This window comes from Tasmannia lanceolata, unplaced genomic scaffold (assembly GCF_043159265.1).
Source record: "Tasmannia lanceolata isolate RefF3 unplaced genomic scaffold, GAP_Taslan_0.1 ptg000005l, whole genome shotgun sequence".
NCBI lineage: Eukaryota > Viridiplantae > Streptophyta > Magnoliopsida > Canellales > Winteraceae > Tasmannia > Tasmannia lanceolata.
This window is the reverse complement of record NW_027518682.1, coordinates 13,869,681-13,896,185: the sequence shown is the minus strand read 5'-3', so window position 1 is coordinate 13,896,185 and position 26,505 is coordinate 13,869,681. Positions and strand designations below refer to the sequence as shown.

The following is a 26,505-nucleotide window of genomic DNA, read 5'->3' as shown; positions in this document are numbered from 1 at the left end:
TCGGAAAAAAAAAAAAAACAAAAAAACCTGGGCCTTACGCCTAAGACACTGTTGTCTAGTTTAAAACTGATTATTGGTCTCAAAATTAAACGTAAATTTGAGCCCAATAATCAGTTTTGGACTCCCAATGAGTACTCGAAATCCAAAACAAACAGGGCCTCTGTTATGGTGAATTAACTATGATTATAGTGAACCCATGGCGCATGTAGTAGGTGTTTAAGACCATTGATTTGATGGAGATATCTTAAATAGTAATTGTATTTATTAATGAAAATGTCCACTATTTAAAGGTATTTTCTCGCTAAATAACGTGCCGAAGCTAAGAAGACATGCCACTTTCATGGAAGTGCCTAACAGCCCTTTGTATTACGCCACGTTTGCAACACCACATTAATAAAAAATTCTTCTTGGCAAGAATGTCCTTGTTTTCTTTTTTTAAAGTAACAACTAACAAAGATACCCCTGGAACAATCCTAAGACAACTGTCTGTATCGTCTTCCTCAACTTCTAAGAACAGGGAAAGTAACCAAATAGTGACTATCCCAAACCTCCACCATACACAAGGCTCACCCTTGGAAGAAGAGTCCTTAAGACAGCCTTGAGTGGCTGATCTTGCCCCATTTCCTAATCCAACCTATTGTTTCCAGTTGGGACTGAGGTTAGATCTCCTCAAATCAAAGGCTGACACTTGCACCATCCATCTCCAAAATCCCAACAACTTCATTGGATATTCAGCACAACTTTTTATACATAAATACATATTCACATTCGATCTCTCTATTTCCTTTTCAATAATCTGATGAGAAATACATTGGCATTTTCATATATTTGAATAGAAATTACAAGGCAATAACTACAATATCACACTATAGAAAGAGAGGGAGTGAAATAAATCACCCTCCTGACCCATGTAAAATTACAGTAAGAATCAAACAAAGAGAGACAGTTATCTTCTTCCTTCCTATCTAACTGTATATACTCTCCTTCCCATAATTTACAATTCCGGCCATCCCACTTGGACATAGTTCCGTAGCATTCTCATCTTTTCTGGAAGTTAAAGTATTTGATGCTATATGCAAAGATGAATAAGAAGAGGATGACGAATGCGAGATGCGCCATTGCAACAGTTCCGAGGAAACTGTGCTCAAATCCCAAGTGGTCCTTGAGAAACACTATGAGGGGCTTGCTAGGCTCTCCTGGTATCTCTATCAGGTCCTCCTCCTCACCAAACATAGACACCACAAGGCCGTAGATAGTCCACGCAGCTGGAGAGGCCCAATAATTCCACCTCCACCATATTGGGATCATCTGTAACAAGAACAATAGTGTGAGAGCCATGTATTTTTGTAGTAGTAGTAGTAGCCAGAAAGACAAACAAACAGAAAAATTAGACAGAAGAGCACAATTGTCAAATATAAGAAATTTACGTGGCTTGTCACGTTGTGAATATATCCACGGACCAAGACAATCCAAGAGATTCCACTATATGCAAATATTACAGAATACAAGATACCCACAAGATCTACAACCAAGGTTTTTATAGAGAATATAGAATCCCAGCGTTAATTCCAATGCAGCAGTTTCTCCAAAAGATCAAAATTTTACGATTATAACATGGCATAAATAGTCAAAATACCACTATTTTTGTGCTTTGGGGGCACTGTCACCCAGGACCCCCTTGGATGACTTTCTTATGGGGCAGGAGCACCTTCGAGCCCTCATTGTAATGCGGGGGTGGCGAAGGCTAGGAAAGTAGGAATATATATGGGATAAATTCAAGAAATAAACATAACATTAGTAGTAGTAATAATAGCAGCAGCAACTGCTGGCCCCCAACTGGATGGATCGATTATTTAGTGTCGTAATGCATAAGAGAGGGTAAGGAAAAGGGTGCTAGGGAGATGCACAACCAAAGGGGCCTGTGTAGAGCTCTACCAAAAACACAAATGAACAACAAAATATAAACTTTTATATATCTCAAAACAGTTAACAAGAGACCGGGTGTTCTTTCCCCCCTTTCCTGAGAATCTATACACCACTTCTTTTCTCTTGTTTTCTCCTTCTTCAAACTTTCTTTAACTTCGAAGATTTTCCCTTGACAATCTCTACACATGTGACTTCTTACTTGTAGACATAAAACACTCCTAAAATAGCTAATTACATTAAACACTTTGTTGTAGTCCCCACGAGCCCTTTAGGTATCCTAAGAAACATCATAAGAACTCCTAATATACTCTTTGATGATCTAATCTAAACATCAAGGACCCTAGAAAACATATAAGGACTCTTTGATAATCTAGCCTAAACATTAAAGACCCTTGAAAACATGCAAGGACTCTTCCATTTTCAACGCATAATAACTATCCTAGAATACTACAATGACTTTTCACAAAACAATAAACATTGAATTTTATTTACAATTTCCAACAGCAATATAAGCACATACCGGTCTAGTGATGATGAAGCCAGAGAACAAATTCCAGAGGCTTATGAAAAAGGACATAACAATGGCAGCAATTTGGTGGCCTGGAGTGATTGCGACCACCATCATCCCATACAACGTGAAGTAGACGAAGCACATGAACATGAAGTAGAGGAACCAAAAGAACTTGTCTGCTTGCCAAGGGAAATTGATCATAGGGTAAAGCAGCAGACAATACACAATAGACTGCAATGCTATGTAAATTATCTCAATGCCCACCTACAAACATGAGATTGTTAGGATGTAGTTTTCTCATATCAAAACAATAAAGACACATAGTAGTTTTGCCAATCCACTTGAAGTGTGAAGATTGTTTCAATCATCCTTCCATGGTCCTCATTTCATATCTTCTCTAGAGTAGGAGGCACCAAGTTTTCAAAATGAATAGTTGTAATCAAAGTGTTAAAACCATCCAATGAAGAAAATAACATGGTTAGAGCAAAGGGTTTACTTGAGCAAATGCATAAGGCAGTGCCGAATACATCCCTGCTGCTTTTTCACGGTAGAAAACTGTCCTCTCGATAGACACAACAGGCTGCACCGTGGTTGCATTGGTGGCTCCAATGAAGAAAATGGATGCATACATGGCTCCAAGCAAATTAAGCAATTCTTGTTGCTTGCTACTGTAAATTTAACAGAAATATATAAACATTGGATCTGAGAATATGATAGATGGACCACAGTACCAGCCAGAATATATAATGATGAAAAGTAAGTAATGGAGATGCTCCTTATTTCCAAAATCGGTTTAATCAGTTCTTGGTTTCCTGAAAGGATCAAAATACTCCATTCCATTAACAGAATCTGTTTTAAAAAAATCTGTTTAATAATGCAAATGGCATTTATGAATTTTGGCTTTCCCAAGAGGTCTTTAAGGAACAATTATTTCAGTATGAATACCGACACTTGCAGTTCTAGAAAGTTTTAGGTGTTCTGGTCAGTGCCTAATGAAATCAAGAGTATCTCGATACCTTTCGCATTCCAAAATATTTGCAAATCAAGCCACTTTGAGAGAATCCTACAGGATTTCATAAAATTTCACATACATGAAAGACCAACCAAAATGATTTCAGAGCTGAGAATATGGCATGCAAAAACTCAGCTGAAACTTTTAGTATAAAACTAAAAACATAACTCTTTTATTTCTGTGCTGGTGAGTGATGACCAGAATTTCCTACAATCAAGTGCTATTGCTTGATCATTTTGGACACATTTCAACCCATTTATTTCTTTTTTTATTTCTTTTCAGAATATAAAATCAACACTGGTATTATTGTTAGTACTTCTTGTGGTATTGTCTGTCGTTGCTTCTGTTGTTTATGTTATTATAAGCATGTAGCAATTTTTACATCAACAGGAAAATAGTAACAAACTTCAAAACTTACAACTTTTTTCCAGTGTTCCAAAAGATGGTCCCAAATAGAATACCAATGACGACCGTCAAGAAGAACCGGACGGCATTATATTGAGGGTTTCTCCAATAGGACCAGTGTTGCTTCCAGAAACAGGCCACGCATTGAGTAGAAAAGCTTTGAGAGTATTTAGAAGGGAAGGAAAGATCCTTAGAACCTGGTGGTGCAGTGCTCAGATCCTCGATAAGCTCCTGATTCCTCCTGAAATACATTTAAAGGAAGACAAGTAGAATAAGAAACATAAATCAGAAGGAGGTATAAGCAAAAAAAGAATTTAGTATATACTAATATTTTATTACACTTACTGATATAAGCTTGAATTGGAATAAGCTTCCGCAAAATCCAGATCAAGGTGAGTTTCAATTGAAGAGGAGCTGACCTCTAACATCCATGTAGCAGGATTGACACCATCTTTGATCTTGGGAACACCTGGGATTGCCTACAAGAGGTCTTCCAACATAAGCTACATATATTACAACTGAGGCTTTTTCTGTGAAGATACAGTTGGGTATCTCATACCATCTTTCATTGATGTACTTGTTAAAGTATAAAAGATTAAATAACACCATTTCCAATGGCTTAAGCTTCTGGAGCAATTGGTTGTTTCACATGGTATCAGAGCAAAGGTTCTGGTTTCAAAACTCCTTGATATTAAAAAATCACATGTAATGGCCAACCCAAAAGAGGGTCCACATATGCCATGTGTAGGGCCAACCCTGGAAAGAGGGGCCACACGTGAGGTGGAGTGTTAAAGTAAAAAAGATTAAATAACACCATTTCCAACGGCTTAAGCTTTTTGAGTAATTGGTTGTTTCACAGTACTAATTAAAACACTTACACAAACCTGTGTAGAGGCATACGAGCGTGTATATACAACATACGTCTGAATGTATAGATGTAGATATAAATATATCAAAATTTTCTTAGTCTGCGTTTGGAGAAAGGCAAGCCAGATTAATGTGTAATTACTTATTAAATGTTTTTTAGAATCTAAAAGTGGACAAATAGTTTAACCAACCAGATAACCACATATTTTCTACTAACATTAGTTCCATAGAACAATTACGTGAATTGACCAGAAAGTATGTTGTTATAAAGAAAGGGCATCTTTCACCTTTTCTTTTGGAATAAAATTACTTAAAACAATAACTATATTCCTCTGCAAACTAAGATCCTATTGAGCTGTCAGTATCGATTGCCAACATGGACGTTTAAAAGCTGTAAGAGATATTTTATGTCATTTCCCATTCTTGATTAAATACTCATTAATATATGACCTTGTTGATTTTCCCTAAACAGTCTAATCTCTGCTAACATGCAAATAAGTGACACAGGAAAATGAAATCTTACTTCAAAATACTCTATCAGGTTTTGAGAATATTGACCAAGAGGTCCCGTGTAAATGACTTGCCCTCCTCTCTTCATCAAGAGAAGCTGTGAACAAAATGTTATCAATTTGGTATGCATGTACTTAAAAAAATGAAAAGAACTGCATGAAAATTGAAGTAAAAAACTCAAAAAAATGAGAGAAGTGGGAAGTCACCTCATCAAAAGCTTCAAAAATGTCAATGCTTGGTTGGTGAATTGTACAAACCACAGTACGTCCTGTATTGACCGTGTTCCTCACCGTCCGCATAACAATTGCCGCGGCTCTAGCATCAAGCCCTGATGTTGGCTCATCCATGAATATTATGGATGGATTTGCAACCAACTCCACGGCTATTGTAAGCCGTTTTCTCTGTTCAGTTGACAGACCATCTACTCCGGGAAGGCCAACTAGACCATCCCTCAGTTGATTAAGCTCAACTAGCTCCATAACTTCCTCAACAAACATCTACAGCATGGAAAACTACATTAGTCAGTAGCTGGATTTACCATAATAAGAATAAAATCCGTCAGATAATTGGGTACTCAAAACTCAAAAGTTCGGATTAACCTGCAACAGGTAACCAATGAGCTGAAATATGCATAGAAAGATGTTGTTTTTTTTCACAGATATGGTTGAGAAATTCTTGATTTATAAAGAATTTTATAGCCCCAAAAATCAAAACCATGGGTTGGATGTATAATTCAGTTTTCAGGTAACTCAGTTGTTCATGCATGTCAGATTGTCAGCTCAAAATTCAGTGGAAATCGGAAAACCATGAATAAAACAGAAAATATGGAAAATTGTGAAAATGAATAGGTTTCCGGTTTTGGTGACTTACCATCCGTGTTTCTGATTTTATTTCAGGAGGAAGCCGGAGCCAGGCCGAGTATATGAGAGACTCATAAACAGTTACATGTGGTGAATGGATATCATTCTGTTCACAATAACCACAAACCCGAGCAAATGTTGCTTGGTTTTTTGGGTAACCAGATATGCTAATACTCCCTTCGATATATCCTCCTGTCTTCCTTCCAGCCAGGACATCCATCAAGGTGGTCTTTCCGGCACCACTAATGCCAACTAAGGCCGTCAGGACACCTGGTCTGAAAGCACCACTAACATCACGTAGTAGCTGGAGACGGCTTTCGTCAATTCCCTGGCTCTTCATTTCCTAAAAAGAAAACAGTTTTCCAGCATAAAATTTTTGTTTATATTGGACTTGTAACTCCATGGAGTTTATAATATTCATAAAAATAATCTCCGCAAATTACCCAATAGCCCATCAACCGCAAGGAATTGATAACGAGTAATATCTTGGAAAGAATATCTAAAATTATTGTGTGTTCATACTCACCAACAAGACCATACATTTGATTAGTGACATTTAGAAACATCTTGGAAAATAGAAGACTTTTTTTTTTTTGAAAATTGCAGCTGGTTTTATTGAAAAAAGAGGAGACCGAGATGGTCAGAACAAGAAGAAGGCAGACACAATACAATATGGATATTCCGAAGAAAAAGAGAAAATCATGGCAGGAGAGAATCAAATAGTGCCAAATCTTCCATGGACGCTCAGTCTTTAGCTAGACTATCTGCCACCTTGTTGGCGGAGCGACATACATGCTGGAACTAAACAGGAAAAGATTTGACCCAATCGAACATCTCATCAAACAGTCTATCAAATCTCCGAGGCGGTTTTTGCGATCCATTGAGCCATCGGATGACATCAAGAGAGTCCCCTTCAGCCATCGCATTATGAAGATGATTTGAGAATTTGAATTATTTAAAATTTCTTTTGCATCTAGATTAGTCTATGGTTTAAGTCATTTATAATACTCTCAAGAATCAATAGACCCAATTAACTATAAAGTACAGACCGCAGTGCCAGCTGATGCAAAATCCTCTCTGTTCCAATCTTCAAAACTTAAACTGCGTTCAGTTTAGACTGGCAATTATTATGCTAGCATAATTAACAAAGAAATGAGCAACCAAAAAAAAAAATGCCCTATTTAAAAAAAAAAAAAAAAAAAAAAGGTTTTTCATCAAATTTCTGAAGAGCGAATGTGGGATTCCTACCTAATGATATCATGAGTTCTGAAGTAGAGAAAACAAAGAAAGCCCTTCTGAAGTAGTGGTCATTTAAATACTTAAAAGACTTACAGCAGGCATGTTGACATAGTAATTCACATGATTGAATGCAAGTGAAAGAGGCTGGAATGGCAAAACCATTCCTCTTCCAGGTGTGTGGTTTGGAACACTAGCACTTGATCTGGTAGCAGCAGAACCATTCCCCACAGACTTGTCAATAACTGCAATGCAGGAAACAATACCTAGGATTAGTAAATGATGAACCATCAAAGTGGTCACTATTATACCCATTTCAAGTTATAAATGACTTCGTGGCTCAAAAGTTGTGACAATTGGGTGATCCTAACCATCCTATCATTTACTGAACAAACGGTTAAAATAAAATTATCCAATGATCCACATTAAAAAAAAAGGGCAGCCCAGTGCAAGAGACTCCCGCCATTGCAGGGTCTGGGAAGGGCTAGATGTACGCAGCCTTACCCCTGCTTTGCGGAGAGGCTGTTTCCACATTCCAATGATCCACATTCAATTTACAAATTGTGATATCTGTGACATTTCCTTTCCACATTCCACAGTATGGCACTCCAGATGAGCAGTAAAAATCATCAAACATGTGCATGAGTTTATGATGGAAATTGGTTGTGATTCATTGCACTTTATGAAATGTGGTCAACACATCATATAATTTCTGTAATTTTAAAGTGGGTGTGAAAATAGTAATAAATGAATGTCCAGTAGTAGTATTGAGGATGTTGTCTACAATGAATAGAGATAAAACTGTGTCTTCCTATGTACAAGATCTGAAATTCATTGTAGTCTATCTACTCAGTAAGAGTAGGAATAGGTTAACAGATTGTTTATTCATTTCCACGCATTAATCTACACAATAACCTGCTTATGTGTAACCTAGTCTCTTCTAGTTGGCGTTATGGGATTGAAAGTGTGTCCTCTGTTGCAACTTGTGTAACTTATTCTCTTCAAGTTGGCTTTAGGGAATTGACAGTGTGACCTCTGTTGCAACCTTTTCATCCTAACTGCTACGAGCCTATAACTTGAGCCTTGTCTTAAAAGTGTTGCCTCATAACAAAACTAATAGCACCTGATATTTCATTAAATCTAGTTTCTCTTTGTGGGGAACCTAAACATATTAAGGGCATCAATGAGATGACCCAATGGGTAATTGGCCTAAAATTAACTTTGTAGTCAGGCTGTTCATTCATTTTCTAACCATTATCTCGAGCCTGGCTCAGCCCATTGATACCCATGAAAATATTTTTTTTTACTGTATTTATTTCAGTCTACAAAATCTTTAGGTATTTATAAACAAGTCTATCGGATCAGATGAAGTGTGTTTCAGAAAACTTGAAAAAAAATTTACAACCATCCCTCAATCCATCTCCTGATTGCAAGAACCAGTTCACTATTTCCAGGTCCTACTTTGGGATCTTTCTCTAGTTGTAACTCCTTAACCCAGTTATTAGTCATTTATTGCATCTACCTACTATGAATAGTGAACATCATCAGTTGGGAAATGATGCAAAAATTGGGAAAGATGACATCTGTTGTGGATCTATTCGTGTTGTTATTACATTAAAATGGCTTATTAGTTTCAATTTAACTTCTTGACCATCGATTTATAAATAAATGATTATCAGAAGTAAATTGAAAGTCGTACAATCTTAAGTTCTAGCAACCATTGAAAACAATAATAAAGCAACTGACATGAGAAGAAAGGGTAATAATAACTCATAAGTCAAAATCTTAAAATGTAGGGTTAGTCCATGCTTAACTGGTTTCGGTGCCTTTTGGGGTTTGTATTGTGTTGGAGGATGACTTATCCTTGCATTCCTTCTCTGCATCCCCATCCACAATTACAGCCTGGGAATTGGCCAAAGCTGAAGATCCATTCCACGGAATTGGTAAGTGTACAGATCTTACTTGAATGATGGAAACTCAAAATAATAACAAGAAGTGATAACTTACGGTTCAAATAAGTCAATGCGGCAATAAAACAAAGATTAAAAATGATAGAAAACCCAATAAGCGCTCCAATAGAAATCCAATACCAATAGTCATCGACGAATAGGCCTCGGGATTTTAGAACGGCCTTTCCAACTGTGGGTGCATTAATGGTGGTATCATTGTTGGGCTGTAAAAGAGAAAAACAGAAAGACATCAAAGTTGGATAATGTCATTAGAACCAGTGAGACAACTTCTAATTCTAGTTTTGAGTGATTAAGCATTCCGAGATTATAAAAGTTAAATAATCATGGTGAGCCTTTAAAAGAGATTTTACAGTGCTCCATCTTTCATCAAGAAATTCATTGATGGCTATGGCATTCTGTCCATACATCATAGGAGAAATCCAATATGCCCATATCCACCATGGCTGAATGAAATCTGCAGAAAGAGAAACTGCTTTAAAAATTATCTCAACTATCCCAGAAAAATGGACGAATTTATCACCTTCCGGAAAAATTTAAACTTCACAAACCATTGATCTTTGTAGCACATTTGGATGGTGAGATTCAGATTCTAATTATTACATAGAATTAGACTAACATATTTATTAGATTTCATTGTCAGCATTTAGAGTTCAGCCTGTGAATTATGCTTTCTTGTTCAGTTGGAGGCCACAAGAGTTGGGATTAGCTAACCTTTAGAGACAACGAATCCTCCAAACACAAAAACCAAAAGCAAAGAAACAGTTCCAAGTGCATTTGCCACAACCATTGTTCTTGCAATCGCGGCAATAAAGCGAAAGACAGAGAGGGCCATTTGATGTGTAAAAAAGAATGCCAACAACTGACGGAAGAATCTGAACAATTTCGAAACATGTCAATAGAATGGCACAATTTATTTGTTGTCAGAGTCCTTAATGCATGGTCCATGCAGTGCGATGCACACAAAAATTACTCATTCAAGAAATAAAATATGAAAGTTCACGATAAGTTTACCTACTGACATCAGGCGCAAAACCAACCGTATAATAAGTAAGAATGACCCATATCCCTGATTCCAATAGTGAGACAGGAATCCTAAGGATCCAAATTGGTAACCCAAAAGCCCATGGAGGGTAGAACAAAAAGTCTCTCTGCTTATAAAACACAGGAAGCCTGTAAACAGTCATTGCCATCTCCGCCATGCCATTAAACATCACATTAACTAGACTAAAAAATAACACTCCAAAGTATTTTCCTCCATCGGCAATTGTTCTGTGCTTCATCACCGTTCTCAGGAACACAGTCATGGTGATTGTTGACATGATTGTTATCTGTGTGGTTTTGAATATGTACACAAAAGAATTTCGCTTCATTAGCAACCACTCTCTCGAGAAACACGCCTTGAAGAGCTCCCAGCTAGAGATACCATACTTATCTCTTGCTAATGATCCAGGGTGGGCCCTAGATTTATCATAAGGAGTTTTAAGTTCTTCTATAAGCTGTCTCCCGACGTGGAAAGAGTTGAAGGACTCTACAAACTTGGCAACAGAGATATATCGGTAAGGTGTGTTCTTATCAAACCAGTATTGTTCCTGATCCTTCTTTGAAGTTACCTCTTGTAGAAAGTCCGCAACTCCTTTCCTTTCGGGACATTTGAAACCCATGAACTCAAAGAACTCAAGGATATTCTCACGAGGTCCTTGATAGACAATCTGACCCTCTGACATTAGCGTAACTTCATCAAAAAGATCAAATGTTTCGGGCGCAGGCTGCAGAAGAGAGATGATCATGGTTCCATCCATAATATGAACCATCTGCCTCATGAACTTGACAATTTGGAAGGTGGTGGAACTGTCCAGCCCAGTTGATATCTCATCCATAAAGAGAGCTCTTGCAGGTCCAGCCAACATCTCTCCTGCATAAAAAAAAGTTTGACTCTTAGACTGTTAGTGGATAATTTACAAACAATATGGGTCATGCTAAAACATGTTGGTGAGTGTTTATATGAGAAAAAGAAGAGAAGAAATATCAAAAGCATGAATTACTTGAAGTTAGAATGGAATATATTTATTTTTCAGAACAGTAAAAGAGTGAGGTGTTATGCCAAAATATCAAATGTGCCATATGCTTTGAAATGTGCATACTCCATACTTTGTAAAGGATTTCCTTTTGACTTACTAATTTCCAATCATGTACTAAATAATTAATGTGTTTCTAATTAAAGCTTAAATGCTTCCAGGAAAAATACTCCATTAGGTAATTTTGGGGAAAAAACTTAAGATTTTATGGAATTATAGGCATTGGCCATGCTATAGCTAATGTTTAGATGAAACGGTGGCATTTAAGCTGTTACACCCAAATATTCAGGGAGACATCTAATGGACCACTACTTAAATGGATGATCATTTTCCACATCATAAAATGCAAGTATGTATATAAAATACTACCATGAACTATATTTTATCATGGCATGCTAAAAGAGATTGGTTTATCTTTACAATTTTTTGCAGTAATAAACATACCAGTAGTCACACGCTTCTTTTGTCCGCCCGAAATTCCCCTTAGCATATCATTTCCCAATAGAATATCCGCACATATATCCAAACCAAGTAACTGTAACACAATTTTGATAATTTAGGCTTGCCAAACTTGCTTTTCCAAAATTACCACAACAGAGTAACATATTCCTTGCACCCCTGTTAGAAGGAGGAACTAACCTTGAGAATATAATCTGTGACTAAACTAGTTTCCTGGCCTTGCAAGGCAGTGACCTTCATGAATGCATCAATCTGAGGGTCTGGTTTAATTCCAGCTTCCTTCTCTCTTCTCGACAATTCCATCAACATTTCATATCTAGTTCCAACCCCCAAGCATCGTCCTGAGAAATCCAATGTCTCTCTTACTGTCATTTCACCATTGTGAAGATCATGCTGACTAATGTAAGCACAGGTCCTCTGAGGTATGAATTCTGATAATTCATGACCACAGTAAGTTACTTTCCCACTTACCTGTTGATCATACAGAACATCAAGTATGTGAAAACTAAGTCATGCAAATTTTGCATATGTTAATACTTAATACCCATACAGGATATATATATATATATATATATATATAGAGAGAGAGAGAGAGAGAGAGAGAGAGAGAGAGAGAGTGCACCCTTAGTTTTTTATCAAGTTTCCCTGCAAGAGCCAGCAACAGGGTTGTTTTCCCTGAGCCTGGAGGTCCAAGAAGCAGTGTCATCCTGAAAAAGAAAGGCAATGAATAGAAATAAAAGAGGAATCTTAGAGTTCTCATTAACATAAAAACAACAAAAGATACCTTTTTCAGCGGAGCGATTGAAACAAAAAATAATATTTCTCTCTGTTGTTGAAGACCATGTTTTGATAAGGAGACGAACTCATGTTGTTTTACATGTTAAAGAGCTCTCAAAGGCTATTAGTGGGGGCAACAACCACGCTGATTCATCACGTCCATCGCGGGAACCATCATCTTCATATAATGGGTCCGTACCTACCCTATTTGAAAAAAAATTGAATTTTCTCATTTTAAAGGGGAGAAAACCAAGGGTTGGGAGTACCGATGTGAGAGATTCTTCGACTTCAATCAAATAGATGAAGCTCACAAGGTACAACCGGCCTCCATTCACTTTGCTCTGGTTGGTTGCTCAAAGTTGGCTGGGAGAATAGTGGAAGATGAAGTCAAAGGGGAGTAGACAAGCATGGAAGATGGGAGAAGACTAGTGGAAGAGCGGTAAGTAGTGTTTGGTTGCGTGATCCTCAAGAAGATTAGTGGAATATGTAGGAGTGTCATTACCAAAATAGAGAGAGAAAGAGAATAAGACAAGACCTTTTCTTCTCTTCTTCCACCTAAACGGTGAAAGATGGGGAGAAGATTAGAGAGGGAACATTTCCCCCACATAAGCGCCACGTTGGAAAAAAAGGCAATTATGATGTCTGGGAGTCAAAGGGAGTTTCAATGCAAAATGGCAACAAAAAATGCGTTGGGCAGATAAGTGGAAGATCATCGGCATTTCATACACCGATGATCTCCTTGCTTTGAGCAACCAAACAGGGCTCCCGTTGGATGGTGCTCCTGTTTGATGGGTGGAGTTTGTGAAATCCTTATGCCCCCGTTTTGAGCAAACGACGTATGAGGATTCAAGCAGAGAATTGACCAAGCTGAGGCTGATCGGATTGGTCAAGATATATTAGGAAAAGTTCGAAGAGCTTTCTAATCGCTCCCACGGATTACCATATACATTTTTTTTGAGCTACTTCATCAGTGGTCTCAGAGAAGAAATCATGGCCGGAGTTCGCATGTTCAAACGCACAACAATCAGCTAGTCCATGCATGATTACAAGAGGAAAGTATAGACGTTGTTGCAAGACGGACAAGGGATCCCTGCAAACCGCCAACACAAGATAACAACAGCACCAAAGCTGCCTCTTCGTCTTCTCTACCCCTATATTAAGATTGACTCAGGCACAAATGAATGAGAGGAGGACCAAAGGCCTATGCTACAATTGCGATGGACGATACACTATGAGGCACAAATGCAAAAGATAGGAATTTTTTACTTGACGTCGAGGAGGGACCACATGATGCTTCAGAAGAAACTGAGGGGTCAGTTGAAGAACTTGAAATTTCAGTATATGCCTTGGCAGGTTCTAACTTATATGTCCCACCATACCATGCGGATCAAGGAGTCCATAAAAAGTATGGTCATTCTAATATACTCAGGAAGTATGCACAATTTTCAGGATCTAGAAGTGTCCAATGGAGCGGGGTGTGATGTGCACCCAACCAAGCCTCTCTCCGATACAGTTTCATTGATCCCACTAATTGAATGAGTCGCTTTTGATAATAGGGTATGGAATCAGAAATTTGCAAACTGTGATAGCATTTTTTTATGACCCTAACACGGGATGATTACATCGGCGACGGTGGAGATCATCTTTGTTTGACACTGGCATGCATCAAATCGAACTCCAAGTACAACGATTTAGAATTTTAGCTGTCTCTTGAAAGTACTTGAGGAGCAGCACATCCAAACCATCCTTGTTAGGTCTTTACAAGCTTCATATGGTTGTATTGTTGGATCTTGTGGCCATCAGCCCTCGATCGGAGATCCATGATGGTGTCGATCATCACATGACAATCTCAGACATGTATTATGCACATGCACATGCATTGATTTATAAATTATGCTATATTTATTATTTTGTATTGAAAACTGATTTCCAAATTAGTGTCTTTATCAATCTCGTGGGATGTGCAATGGAGATATTAGGAAAGGATGAGCTTGCCACATCTATTGGTGAACCGGCTTGGTGTGTCATCGGGGGTTGACAATATGTCACCGAGTGAGAGGATAGTTCTCTTAGGTGGTTGACAATATCTTGCTTTTGACAATATCTCAAGTGGTCAACAATATCTCACCTAGTGAGAGAGTAGTTGTCTTAGGTAGGTGTGTACGAAGGGTTGTAGTGAGCTATGGTGGGGAAGAGAAGTCACTCCACTAAGGTTGATTATGAATTGACCTAATATATAGGCCATGACTGAAAATGAAAAGTCTTTTTCAGGAAAGTTGCTAGAAAATAAAGTAATTGCCACCACATAGGGTATACATACCTAGGAATAAGAAAAGTCATCCTAGTCACATATGCTGAAAAAAGGATTGGTGAGTCCGCACCCTCATGAGAGAAGAACTCACGCGATAAAAGAAACCCTAATTTCTCTCCCACTTTGCCCTTTTAGCATCCATCCGCTTGATCTAGGCATCCTGAGTTTTGCAGGTACCCAGGTATTCTTAGAGGATCTTCATGTATCTAAATAGTACTCTGCCTCACCATTCTCACATAAATCTGAATGATCCTCCAAAATTCAGTTGCTAAGTTGAAGTTATAGTTACCCAAAGGCGACCGACTTCAACCATAGCATTAGCCACTTCCCCAGAAGGTAGGGCTGCACATGGTTCGGTTAAGAGAGTTTTTTTGAATCGGTTCGATCGGTTTGGAGAAAATCCAAGCCGTAACCGAACCGATGGGGGTATAACCGAACCGGTCAAAACCGGTTTGGTTCGGTTCACGGTTTATCTGGTACAGATCCAAATCAAGTAGTTAAATATGTTTATCTATTAAAAAAAAAAAAGGTTTATCTATCCAAATCAGCCATCAATCCAACCATCAACTTTAAAACATATCAAAATCAAGTCATCAACACAAATACACAAGTCATCAACACAAATACACAATCAGTCGTAAATAAGTTTAATACACAAATACAGATAAGACGAACAAGATGATGCAAGTGGACTGAAATTTAACGAAGTGACATGTCTCTTTTTCAAGCAAACATAAATTGAAGTAGAAAGCACAACATTGTTTTTCCTTTGTTGTGGGTTAATTACTTGGGATTTTGAACTTAAAGCTATTTTGAACCTAGTGGTAGTGAACACGAGAGACAAAAAGGAAAATCAACGGTCGAACTTGACGGACTTACCTCGATGGCCTCAATATTCCAGACACGTTCCGGAGTATCTTGTGGACCCTTTTCTTTGATGGAGAGAGTCGGAAAAGTCCAAGAATTCCCTGAGATGGAAATGCCAAAATTTAAATTAAAAGACGCACACACTGTAAAAAATTAATCTTTTTAATTTATTTAGAGCAACATTACTGTAAAAATGAATCTTTTTTACTCATTTGGAGCAACATTTTCGTGTCTTCTTTTAATAATTTCTTCATGAGAATTTATATGATGGGTGGGTGGCCGTGAAAAATCTTGAAGTCTAAAAAAAAGTAGGTACGGCCCACTTTTTTTTATGATCCAAACCGTTCATCTGTTTGGGCACAACGTAAATAGGTTGTGCCCCAAAAATCATTTCCATAGGATGACCCTAACCCTCCGATCTGAACTGATCTGAATATGAAGATTTCCAAAAATCATTTACGGAATCTTCTACAGATTGGAGGGTTAGGATCATCCTATAAAATTTTTTTTTTGGGCACAACCTATTTACGTTGTGGCCAAACAGATGAACGGTTTGGATCATATAAATTCTCTATGCTTGATTGCTTCATATCAAATAACCCATAAATAGCCGAAGAGGGATGCCCTGCCCCAACCCAAGGGGCCCACGATGTCGCCTCTGTTGAAAGTTGGGCTGAATACTGATCGATCTGTACCGTCGATATTGTGGCCCCACAATCGATTGCCATGACCCAATCAATAGCCTCCAGATGAATGGTGACAAAATATACAGGGTATAATCAAAATTTGACGGGGCGAAAATCCCCCAACGGTGAAGATCATATGATTGCCAAACTAAGTGGACGGTCAGATCAATAAAAGGTGCAGCCACTATGAATACGTGCAATGCAACATCAGTTGATGTAGACGGCCGGACATTGAAGGATTTCCCTTTAAGAGGCGGACCCAAGGAAAGAGGTCCACATCATGCAAGAGCAATTGACAAAATAGTTTGTCACCATCACACTCCACTTCTTAGCAACTTAGAGAGTTTTGGTCTCTCACTCAATTGAGTTATTGCCTTCAGTATCTAACCAAAGTGAGCAAACGTGAAAGGCGAAAACGACTGAAAGAATGTTGAATGACTTACAGGCTAAAAGCAAAGAGCTCTCCTTTTCCCAAATATCTTCAACTCCTCTATTTTATGAATATATGACTTCTTGTGGAAATTACGAAAGTGGGCAAAGCTTTAAATTTTCTTCTACATAAAGATGGGAAATGATATATTCGCCCCCTTTTCTTCCCAAGGTGCACCCACTTTGCATTACATGCTACATCATATTGAAGTTGACAACCCCTCATTGAAGGGTTCCTATTTAAGAGGTGGAGCCAAGTAAATAGGTCCGAATAAAAAAGAAGAAGAAGAAGCACAGTTCATCTTGTCTGCGGCTTGGAAGTTTTGGTCTTCCACTCAATAGAGTTTATTGGCATCAGTATCAAAACAAAGTGATCAAACATGACAGGCCGAAAACGACTGAACCAATGTTTAAATAACTTCCCAGCTAAAACCCACAAAGTAAAAGAGCCCTGATTTTCCACACTCTTCTCATGACGTATGCATGACTTATGATGGAAATTACGAAAGTGGGCTAGTTTTGAACCTTCTTCTCCGTAAATTAATCAAAAGTTGTTAGGCTGCCTCTGGAAATTGGTCATCAACCGACTTTTCAAAGGCCCTCTTTATGTATGCAAGGGCTAAAGAAGGGCCACCCACTGATACATCAAAGAGACCCTAAACTTTCAAAGAAAACAATGACAGTAGATAGGTCTATAATGACAACCCTTCACGTTGTGCCACATGTACAAACCCACTCCGTCAGTAATGGCTTTGACACCCGTAAAAGGACAGACATGACCCTACTTCGGTAGACATGGTAACTTTGATGTGGCGTGCACGGCCACGGGACCATGCTAAAACAGGACTGTTTTGTTTATATCATTTTTCTAATAATAATACTGATATTAAAATAATGAGTTTTTATATGGTATTTGTACATACATGCATGTATTTTTTTAAAAATAAAACAGGGCCAAATTATTTGATGATCCAAGCCATTCATTTGTTGGGTCCCAGCATCATTAAGCCGGTCCGGTCCGGCCGTGCCCCAAAACTATCTCCACAGGATGATTCTAACCCTTCGATCTATAGAGGGTTCTATAATGCGTCGTCTCTTACTCTTCAAAAGGTTAGGATAATCCGATGAGGATGATTTTCAGGGCACTACGGAACAAATCAGTGGTTTGGATCACTGAGTAATGCAGGCCCACAGTATCATTTAATGATACCAACTCCACAATATTATGGTAATGTTGAGGTCAAAACATAGTAAAACAAAGATGGGCTCCACCTTGATCTATATGGATCCACCTTGGAATGTCCATTAAACAAAATTATTATAGTTGGATGATCCTAACTTCCAACCAGTAACCAACAAGTAGAAGGTAAAAGAATATGTAATGTACCACATTAGTTAGGTTATAGGATTGTTTAATTAAACCGTTTTCAAGGCACGGACATTATTAGGATTGCGCCGCTTTAATAAAGGCAGATGATGTATTCACCCCCTTTTCTTCCCTGGGACAGCCCCTTGTAGTGTAGAAAGACTGAAAGAGTAGTAAAAAATACACCAGAGGGGGCTGTCCCAGGAGGGAAGAAAAGGGTATCACTTCCCTTTACCGAATGGTCCAAATTAAGGTGTGGGTCATTGTATGATTAGGAGGTAGCTCTGTAGTATGTCATTCCTCGTTATAATAGGAAGAAGAAGAGCAATAAAAAAGTAATTACAAAGAAAGAATGAAAAAGACAAAAACCTCTAGTGTGTTCACTGTGGCATTTAGCAGAGTAGGAAGTGCCCTTCTTCCAACATACGCATCTGCCTCCACTGATAAATGCTCGAACCGGACTTCAATTTTGGGAAGATCAATTCCAACCCTGTTTCAGATAAACCACCAATTTTTATTTTTTTATTTTTTTTGCCGAAAAACATTTTTTGTCTGTATTTCTCATATTAAAAATAAGGGATTTGCTAGGGACCATCGCAAAAGGAATTTCGAAGATGGTCTGTTGCATGAGAGAGCAGACACCTCATTAATAAAGACAAAAAATCTGCTAAAAAGTGAGGCTACGTCGCTGCTCTCTCAAGCAACAGACCATCCACGAATTTCCTTCCGGGATGGTCCCTAGCAAATCCCTAAAAACGAAGTGCTCATAACAACCTATGAACAGCTTCTAAAATAAGTATAGTATTGAAAGTATTTTCTAATATAAGTTCTTCATAACTAATTGGAATATAATTATTGATTTATAGGTAAAAACCCCTTAAAAAGAAGTAAGAATAGGGGGATAAAAAATATCAATTTTTTGGTAAAATCATGATTTCTGCATAATTAATTAGAATATATTTTAGGGATTACTAATTTATAGGTAAAAACATCTTAAAAAGAAGTAAGACTATTTCCACCCACTTTTATCTTTCCTAAAGCTGCATGTATTTTCCACCCATTCTCTTCTTTTTCTGAAAATATCTTCATTTTCAGGAAAAGACAAACGAAAGTGGTTGAAAATGATGGAAAAAGGGTTGAAAATATCATTTCCACACAGACATTCTAGGGAGTTAAAAGCAAATTCAACAATGGCAAAAAAAAACAAAATAAGCTACTGATATTTGCACTACCATGTTTTGATAATGACAAAAACTTAATTTGTCTTTTATTATTTAACCAATTATCAAGAGCTATTACAATTCCCAAAAATCTCTCAGCCCCGGATTAAAAAAGAAAAGACAAGGTTAGTATGTGCAATTATCAAAACATGATAGTGCCAATATTAGTAGCAAAAAATATTTCAATTTCAAACAAAAAGACTGTATTCAAAATAAATAAAGCTATTGATATTGGCACTACATTATTTTTTATAATTGCACAAATCCAACTTGTCATTTCCTTTTCAATTGGCTTTTGAGCATTTTTTGTGAACTGTAATAACCTTGGATAGCTGTTTAAATAGTAAAAGACAAGATGAATTAGTGCAATTATCAACAAATGGTAATGCCAAAAAAGGAGGAGAAATGAGAAGATTGAAATTTAAGGGAGAGAAAGAGAGAGACAGACCTGTCAATCCGGTCTCTGAGGGAATGAAGGAATCGATCGTTGTCTTCTTCCACCAACTTAAAGATGTTGTCCATAAGAACCTTCTTCTCACGCATCCTCAACTTGGTCACATCAATTTCATCGTGAACCACCTTCCCGTTCTCCATCACCTGTCTCAATAACCCCTTCCTCATCCGATCATATGTTGGAAGTTTCTCCAAAGCTGCCCATCTTAATTCCTTCTCCTCTTCCTCTGATATACTCCGCCGGAATTCGTCCACCGGATTACTCAATACATCTCGAAAGCTCCCAGCCGTCCATGACCTCCTGCTGCTCATCGATCTCACCGCCAGATCGTCCGCACCTGCCATGGCTGATCAAACCAGTGTTTAAAAATGCGGATGCGGATCAAAATGCGGTCAAGAAAAATCTCCGTTCGACTTGGAGCGGACACAGAGTACTTGGTTTACGCGGTCATAGCTCGGGAGATTCAAATGAGTTTTTTTTTACTCTGTAATGCAAAACGTAGAACGCAGCCAAAGTAAAGGGGGTCGACTCGGGGGAGTCCAGGATGAAGTGGGGGAGTTTTAAAACTATGGGTCAAAGTCACTTTATTGTGCGCGAAAAAATGGGGCGATAAAAATTGCAAAAGAGAAATAAGGAAGAAGGAGAAGAAGGTGAAGAAAAATGTTAGGATTGGAACAGGGATTGTTTGTGTTTGAGAAGAGAGAATTGAAAGGAATATAAGAGGATTTTTTTTTTTTGGCACTCTATCGATCGGTGGTTCGTTAGTATATATAGGGAAGAAGAGGGAAAATGTGAGAGAATATTGGGTTTGGGTTGTGGAGAGAGAGAGAGAAGGTGATGAGATGGTTATTGTTGGGGGTCGTTGTAGTACTACGAGTAGAAGTAGGAGTCAATTAATTTATGAGAGAGTGAGAGAGATGGGAGATGACAATGAAGCCATTCTCTCTTTCTTCCTTTGGGAAATGAAATTTACACCCTTTTTTTTGTTACGGGCGCTCCCCACTTTATCAACACAGCAACACTTATCAGATCGACTGTTGATAAATTCCTCAGCTTTATTAATAACAGAATTGCTTTAATTGGGCGCGAAGTGGGTCCCACCTTTGGTTGATCAGAACCGTCCATTTGATAGCTTGCTTTGGATCTCTTATGGCCCAAAAATAAAGCCAATCGTGAAATCTTAACATCCATTTATTAACAAAAAAAATTGAAGTAAATGAGCATTAATAAATATGAATTCCAAAGCGGGGCCTATAAAATTAACGGTCATGATCAATCAAAGGTGGGACCCATTATGTATGTGCCTCATTGTATTACAATGACGTCGTGCCTTCTCAAGCATTCCTCATATCTAGAGCTGAAAAGCATAAGACAACTGGAGGGGTGCCATTATCAGAACAAGGGAGTCAGAATATCATCTCTCCTTTTTATTATTTTCACGGCGAAGATGATTAGAATATATGCGTGATGAGAAAGGAGTTCCGAGTTTGTCTGGTGCTGCATGGATGATGCCGTTGTGAGAAGTGGAGAGAATCTGCAAAACCATTGGTTAGGCATTTGGACTTTTCATTTTTTTTTATTACTTTATGTTCCCTTCACTATGCATGAAACATGATTTGTTCTACACAAGAAATCAAGGTGGCATGCATGATCTCTAAATGCAGATTAAGAATGAATGAGTAGTAAGGTCGCAATGGAGATTCATTGCACCAAAATTCAGCCCTTTGAATTCTGAGAAGGCTTCGGATAGAAGGCAACAAGGACAATGTCATGTATTTTTTTTTTGGGAATTGCTACGTCCATCGCAAAAGGCATTTTGCAGGTGGTCTGTCGCACATCATACCAGCCACCTCGTGAATGGAGACAAAAGCTGTTGTCTTCATTCACGACGTGGCTGGTCTGAAATGCAACAGACCAGCCGTAAAATGCCTTTTGCGATGGACCCTAGCAAATCCTTTTTTTTTTTTTGTTTATGCTGCTACTAACTATGTCAGCGATGACGTTAGATTGCCTCTTATTTTTTATTTTGGGATTATAATAAAGCAATTAGAGCAATATAAAATAAAAGTTTTTTACCTGTAAATCCCTGCTATGTAGAGTATATATATTATATCATTTAGTTTAAGACTAATGATTTTGCCTTCCCTAATAAAGGAGTCATAGTGTCTAACAGAGATATTTTAGTGAGAGGGAAATTAATTAGTATCTAAGATGATTTCTTAATGAGGGGGTTTTCGAGAAAGATGATATAAAATAATAAGGTAAAAAGAAAAACTTTAATAAATAGGGATTTACTAGGTACCATCTCAGAAGTCATTTCTTGGACCTGCTGTTGCATGAAAGAGCAGCCACATAAGATCACTTTTTGTCTTATTCATTTATAATTCATCCTATGTGCCTGCTCTCTCATGCAACAGCCGGTCTGAGAATGTTTGTGCGATGTTCTCTAGCAAATAATATCTCTCGGAAACACTATATGATCGATCATTAAAGAGAAGTTAAAATACTTATTCTAATATATAAGTCTTTGGAGAATACTAATGGGAGATTATGTTAGTACTCCCTTTTTTTTTTTTAATAGGTTCCCTTGTTTAATATTGACACTCGGTTTTCTATTTTAAACATCTCATTTGCCTTTGTAATTCCCATACTAGTGTCAACTTCAAAGGATGAATGTGAATATTATAATGAAAATCGGTACCGTACTTTGTAATAAATAAAGAGAGACTATATGATGAGTGGGTGGACATGTTCATGTTGGTGTTCTATCAAAACTGATATTTGATCCAACAACTGTTTCTCAAAACTGATTTCTTGTTGGATCAAATGTCAAATACCATGGGGCAAGGGCTGTACCTCCAACACGAGCTTGTCCACCCACTCAGCATATAAAAATGCAAAAAGAAACAAAGCAAACACAACAGAGTATTTAAGTGGTTCAGTTATAATGCCTACATCTACTCGCACGAGTGAGATTACAATCTTCTACTACAAGAGAAGAAAAGATCACAAGAGATCTTATGAATTATGATCGGGTAAAAACTGATAAGATGAGAGGATCATGAGACATGGCGCCTGGCCCCAAGCACCTGCTTTAAAGTGCCCCTAGCAACTTAAAGTCACAACGGTGCCCTAGCCTTGGACGTATGCAAGCCCATCCCCATCCTCCGATTGGCCAACCGTTCAACCTCCCAGGACGTCCAGTCAACTCAATCAGAAGCGACTATACACCACTAGGCACCAATATTGCCTCATAGCAAATAGCATGACACATTGTCATCACACCAAATCGCGAGCAACGTAGGGTTTCCTCTAGGTGGTCCCTAACATGTTGTCTATGAACTTACTTATCTTGGTTAAGATGCTGATTAGAAGCCAAAGAGATTAGATATTTTAATAAAAGTGAAGGTACAATCTCACTCTTAACTAGTAAGAAGGCTAATTAAGTAGCTTTTAACTTTAAGATTTAACATCTTACCATGTAGCTAATACCACACAAGGAGAATATACATATATATAGTGCTATATTCTCCTCACCGTTGGTGTCAGATAACAGACGTGACCGGCACCTTCATAGCCATTCGTTCCCTTGCACATATTTGAGCACCAACAGATTATCGCCCATGGTAAAAGAGCGCTCAGCACCATGCTAATGAACACTCAATCGACCAGTAAGCATCTTCTCCAGCACTAACCGCGATAGCGGGGAAGAGCTCCTCCTGCTCCTTCATCAGAGGCCCTTAGCCAAAATCCATGTGAAGACTGAAGAGCGAATGGACCATCTACACTAGCAAATGGTGCGTTTAACACTTTAACTACCCTAGTACATCACCTGCCACGGTAATTCCCATAGTAGTGTCAACTGTCAACATCAAATCATGATTGTGATTTTATAACCAAAATCAATACCGTACTTTGTAATAAATAAAGAGAAAGGGAGATGATAAAATCAGGATGATGATAAATTCGCGCCCCCCCCCCCCCCCCCCCTCGAATAATTCGCACCACTTTAAGCATCAAAAAGGTTTAAAGTCTGCCACATACCCTCCTTTCCAGTGGTGCGAATTTATCTTCGCCCTAAAATTATATGATGAGAGAGTGTGGACATGCTCATATTGGTGCTACGATGGAAGTACGACCCTTGATATTTGATCCAACAACAGTTTCTCAAAACTGATTTGCTAATGGATCAAATATCAATTATCAAGGGCGGTACCTCGAACACCGGCGTGTCCGCCCACTCAGCATATCAAGGGCGGTACCTCAAAGATGTCAAGATATTATGTGGAAACTATTAAAAATACAGAAGATGACCCCATTTAGAAATATTTTGATTCGATACAAGAGTGTAGTACCAACTAACAACCACTTTTAGAGAAAAAAAAATGAAATTTTTTGTCTTAACTGCCATTGTTTTTCACACAAAAATTAATGGCAGATAAAAGAACAGGTGGGACCACTTTTCATTTAAGCAAACCATTTACTCATTTGTTCTTTTCCTAAAAACAAAGTCATGTTCAGGAAAAGAAAACGAAAAGAAGGAAATGCTGAGAAAGGTGGGTAAAAGTAACATTTTCTAAATGAAATAATATTAGGGAAATGATAACCACGCTCATCCTTTTCATAAGGCCACTCTACCCTTCATTAATTACTTTTCTGATCAGCAATTGAAGGCATCTTGGGAATTATAAAAGCCTTTAAAGGAGATTAAACAGTTCAAAGGCTCCTCTTCTTTGACCTAAAGTGGTTATAAGTGGAAAATGAGTGTGAAAATTGTTTTACCCCTATAAGTGAAAGAAAGAGCCAGAGTGAAAAGTAGAGTGACATTATTGAAAAGTTTTAATATCAGTCTCCTAATCTAATACTTCCCTTTGGATGAACTTATGACTATTAAATGACTTGATGGGTGATAGCATCAGGGGTTATCCGATTTGGGTAAGACCAAGTGCCCCACCATGATTCACAGAACTCTCTGACCATACATCTGGTGGTTCCGATAGACTTTGTTTCAGATGAAGGGTTAAGAATTTACAGTGGTAAAATCTGTATCTAATATCTAATCTTCATCTTACATTCATTTCAGATGAACGGTCTAGATCATGTGGGCTCAATCAATATTGCATGATCTGGACCGTACACGCACACATTTAAATCACATGATGTTGGAAATTAAAGAAAAAAAAAAGATTAAACGGAGAAATTATTTCTTGGATTTTTTAATCCCTGTCAGTCTCCTCAAATGTTTATATGTATAGGTGCCAAAGATTTTCCCGTTATCCTTGGGATTTTGTTCCATTTTTCCGTTTCTTTACTCTTTGCATTAGTGAGGTGTATTGGGCATTCTCACAAGCAACTAAATTTTTTTACAACTCTGCCACTCTAATTCGGTACAGGTGCTTCTGTCTTTATGATATCCACCGCCCATACAGTTGACTCTATTAGAATATAATGATCTTGACTATTTAATTAGAAGACTTGTGGCCTTCTAGAAATATCCAGCTGGACGGTCAGGATCACAGGTGTTCGATCCATGATGGGCCCCGCAGTGAACGCTGGGTCTAGATGAACATTCGCGCATCTCGATCTTGCCTTGATCATCAACAAAACCCAGATGAGCAGAAGGATTACTTATTGCTCACGTCACTAGTGATCATCAATCTAGACCGTCCATCTTGTACTCAACATAAGATCATTGAAATCCGCATTGGACACGTGGGGCCCAGAGAGTTGCAGTACTAAATCGACGGCCCTAAATCATGAATGGCCACGATGTAAGAAGATTCATGTTAGCTGTACTACACATATGATCATAAGGCTACTACATGTGGATCACTAAGGCCATCTTTGACAACCATGATAAATTATTCCTAGAATAATCGCAGGTCCAACTCTGTGAGGTAGGGAGCCAGTCCTTATAAGAAAGGAGTGGGAGAGGATTTAGTAGGAGAGAGTAGAGATGGCATGTCAAATTCCTAAAACGTAGTGAAAAGAAAATACCTATTTAGAATTGGTTTTTCGTTTTCCGGAAATGATATCAAAACTCCAATGTCTTGATATCACGCTCTACTAGCTTTGCCTTTTAGCATTTAAAAGGCCGTCAACAGGTTATTACAGTTCCCAAAAAGCTCTCAAAATCCCATTAAATAATAAAAAGACAAGCAAGAAGAGCCTGGATATCAAAATATTTGAAGTGCTGATATCATTTCCCCTTGTTTTTAGGAGCTTAATTTTCATGTTTCTCTCACTCCCACACTCGCAAGTCTCAAGTGTCTCCATCTATGGCCCCTTCAACAGAACTGGCCCAACACATAGAGAGAGAAAGACACATAGGGAGTCGATTTAAGATATTTGGAGGTCTATTTATCACTCGCCTAAATATATCACAGAATATTTTTTTCATGGTGGCCAAACACGGCCTGAACTTCCTTTTCTTTTCCTTTTTTTGAACCGTAAAACAGGACCGGACCTGCAATGAAAATATGCCATGTGTTAAAGAAAAATTTACTTTTTATGATTTTCCTAAACTTAAAGGGATTGCTCACGTCACTAGTGATGATGTTGTGG

The 26,505-nt window shown here is 38.1% G+C and overlaps 1 protein-coding gene across 1 annotated transcript; it reads right to left on the bottom strand.

The window, feature by feature from the left end:
• Positions 1–741: 741 nt before the first annotated feature.
• Positions 742–20,779, bottom strand: LOC143877591 (pleiotropic drug resistance protein 2-like). The gene is made up of 20 exons (XM_077379737.1): positions 19,936–20,779; positions 18,637–18,757; positions 15,799–15,887; positions 12,454–12,538; positions 12,012–12,302; positions 11,817–11,907; positions 10,309–11,209; positions 10,009–10,169; positions 9,648–9,751; positions 9,335–9,500; positions 9,142–9,246; positions 7,424–7,572; positions 6,102–6,434; positions 5,438–5,728; positions 5,245–5,328; positions 4,200–4,333; positions 3,868–4,095; positions 2,934–3,105; positions 2,447–2,701; positions 742–1,308 (listed from the first exon to the last, which is right to left on the bottom strand). The coding sequence occupies exons 1-20, from the start codon at positions 20,283–20,285 to the stop codon at positions 1,039–1,041; spliced, it is 4,380 nt and encodes a 1,459-aa protein (XP_077235852.1). The 5' UTR covers positions 20,286–20,779; the 3' UTR covers positions 742–1,038.
• Between the last annotated feature and the right edge of the window lie 5,726 nt (positions 20,780–26,505).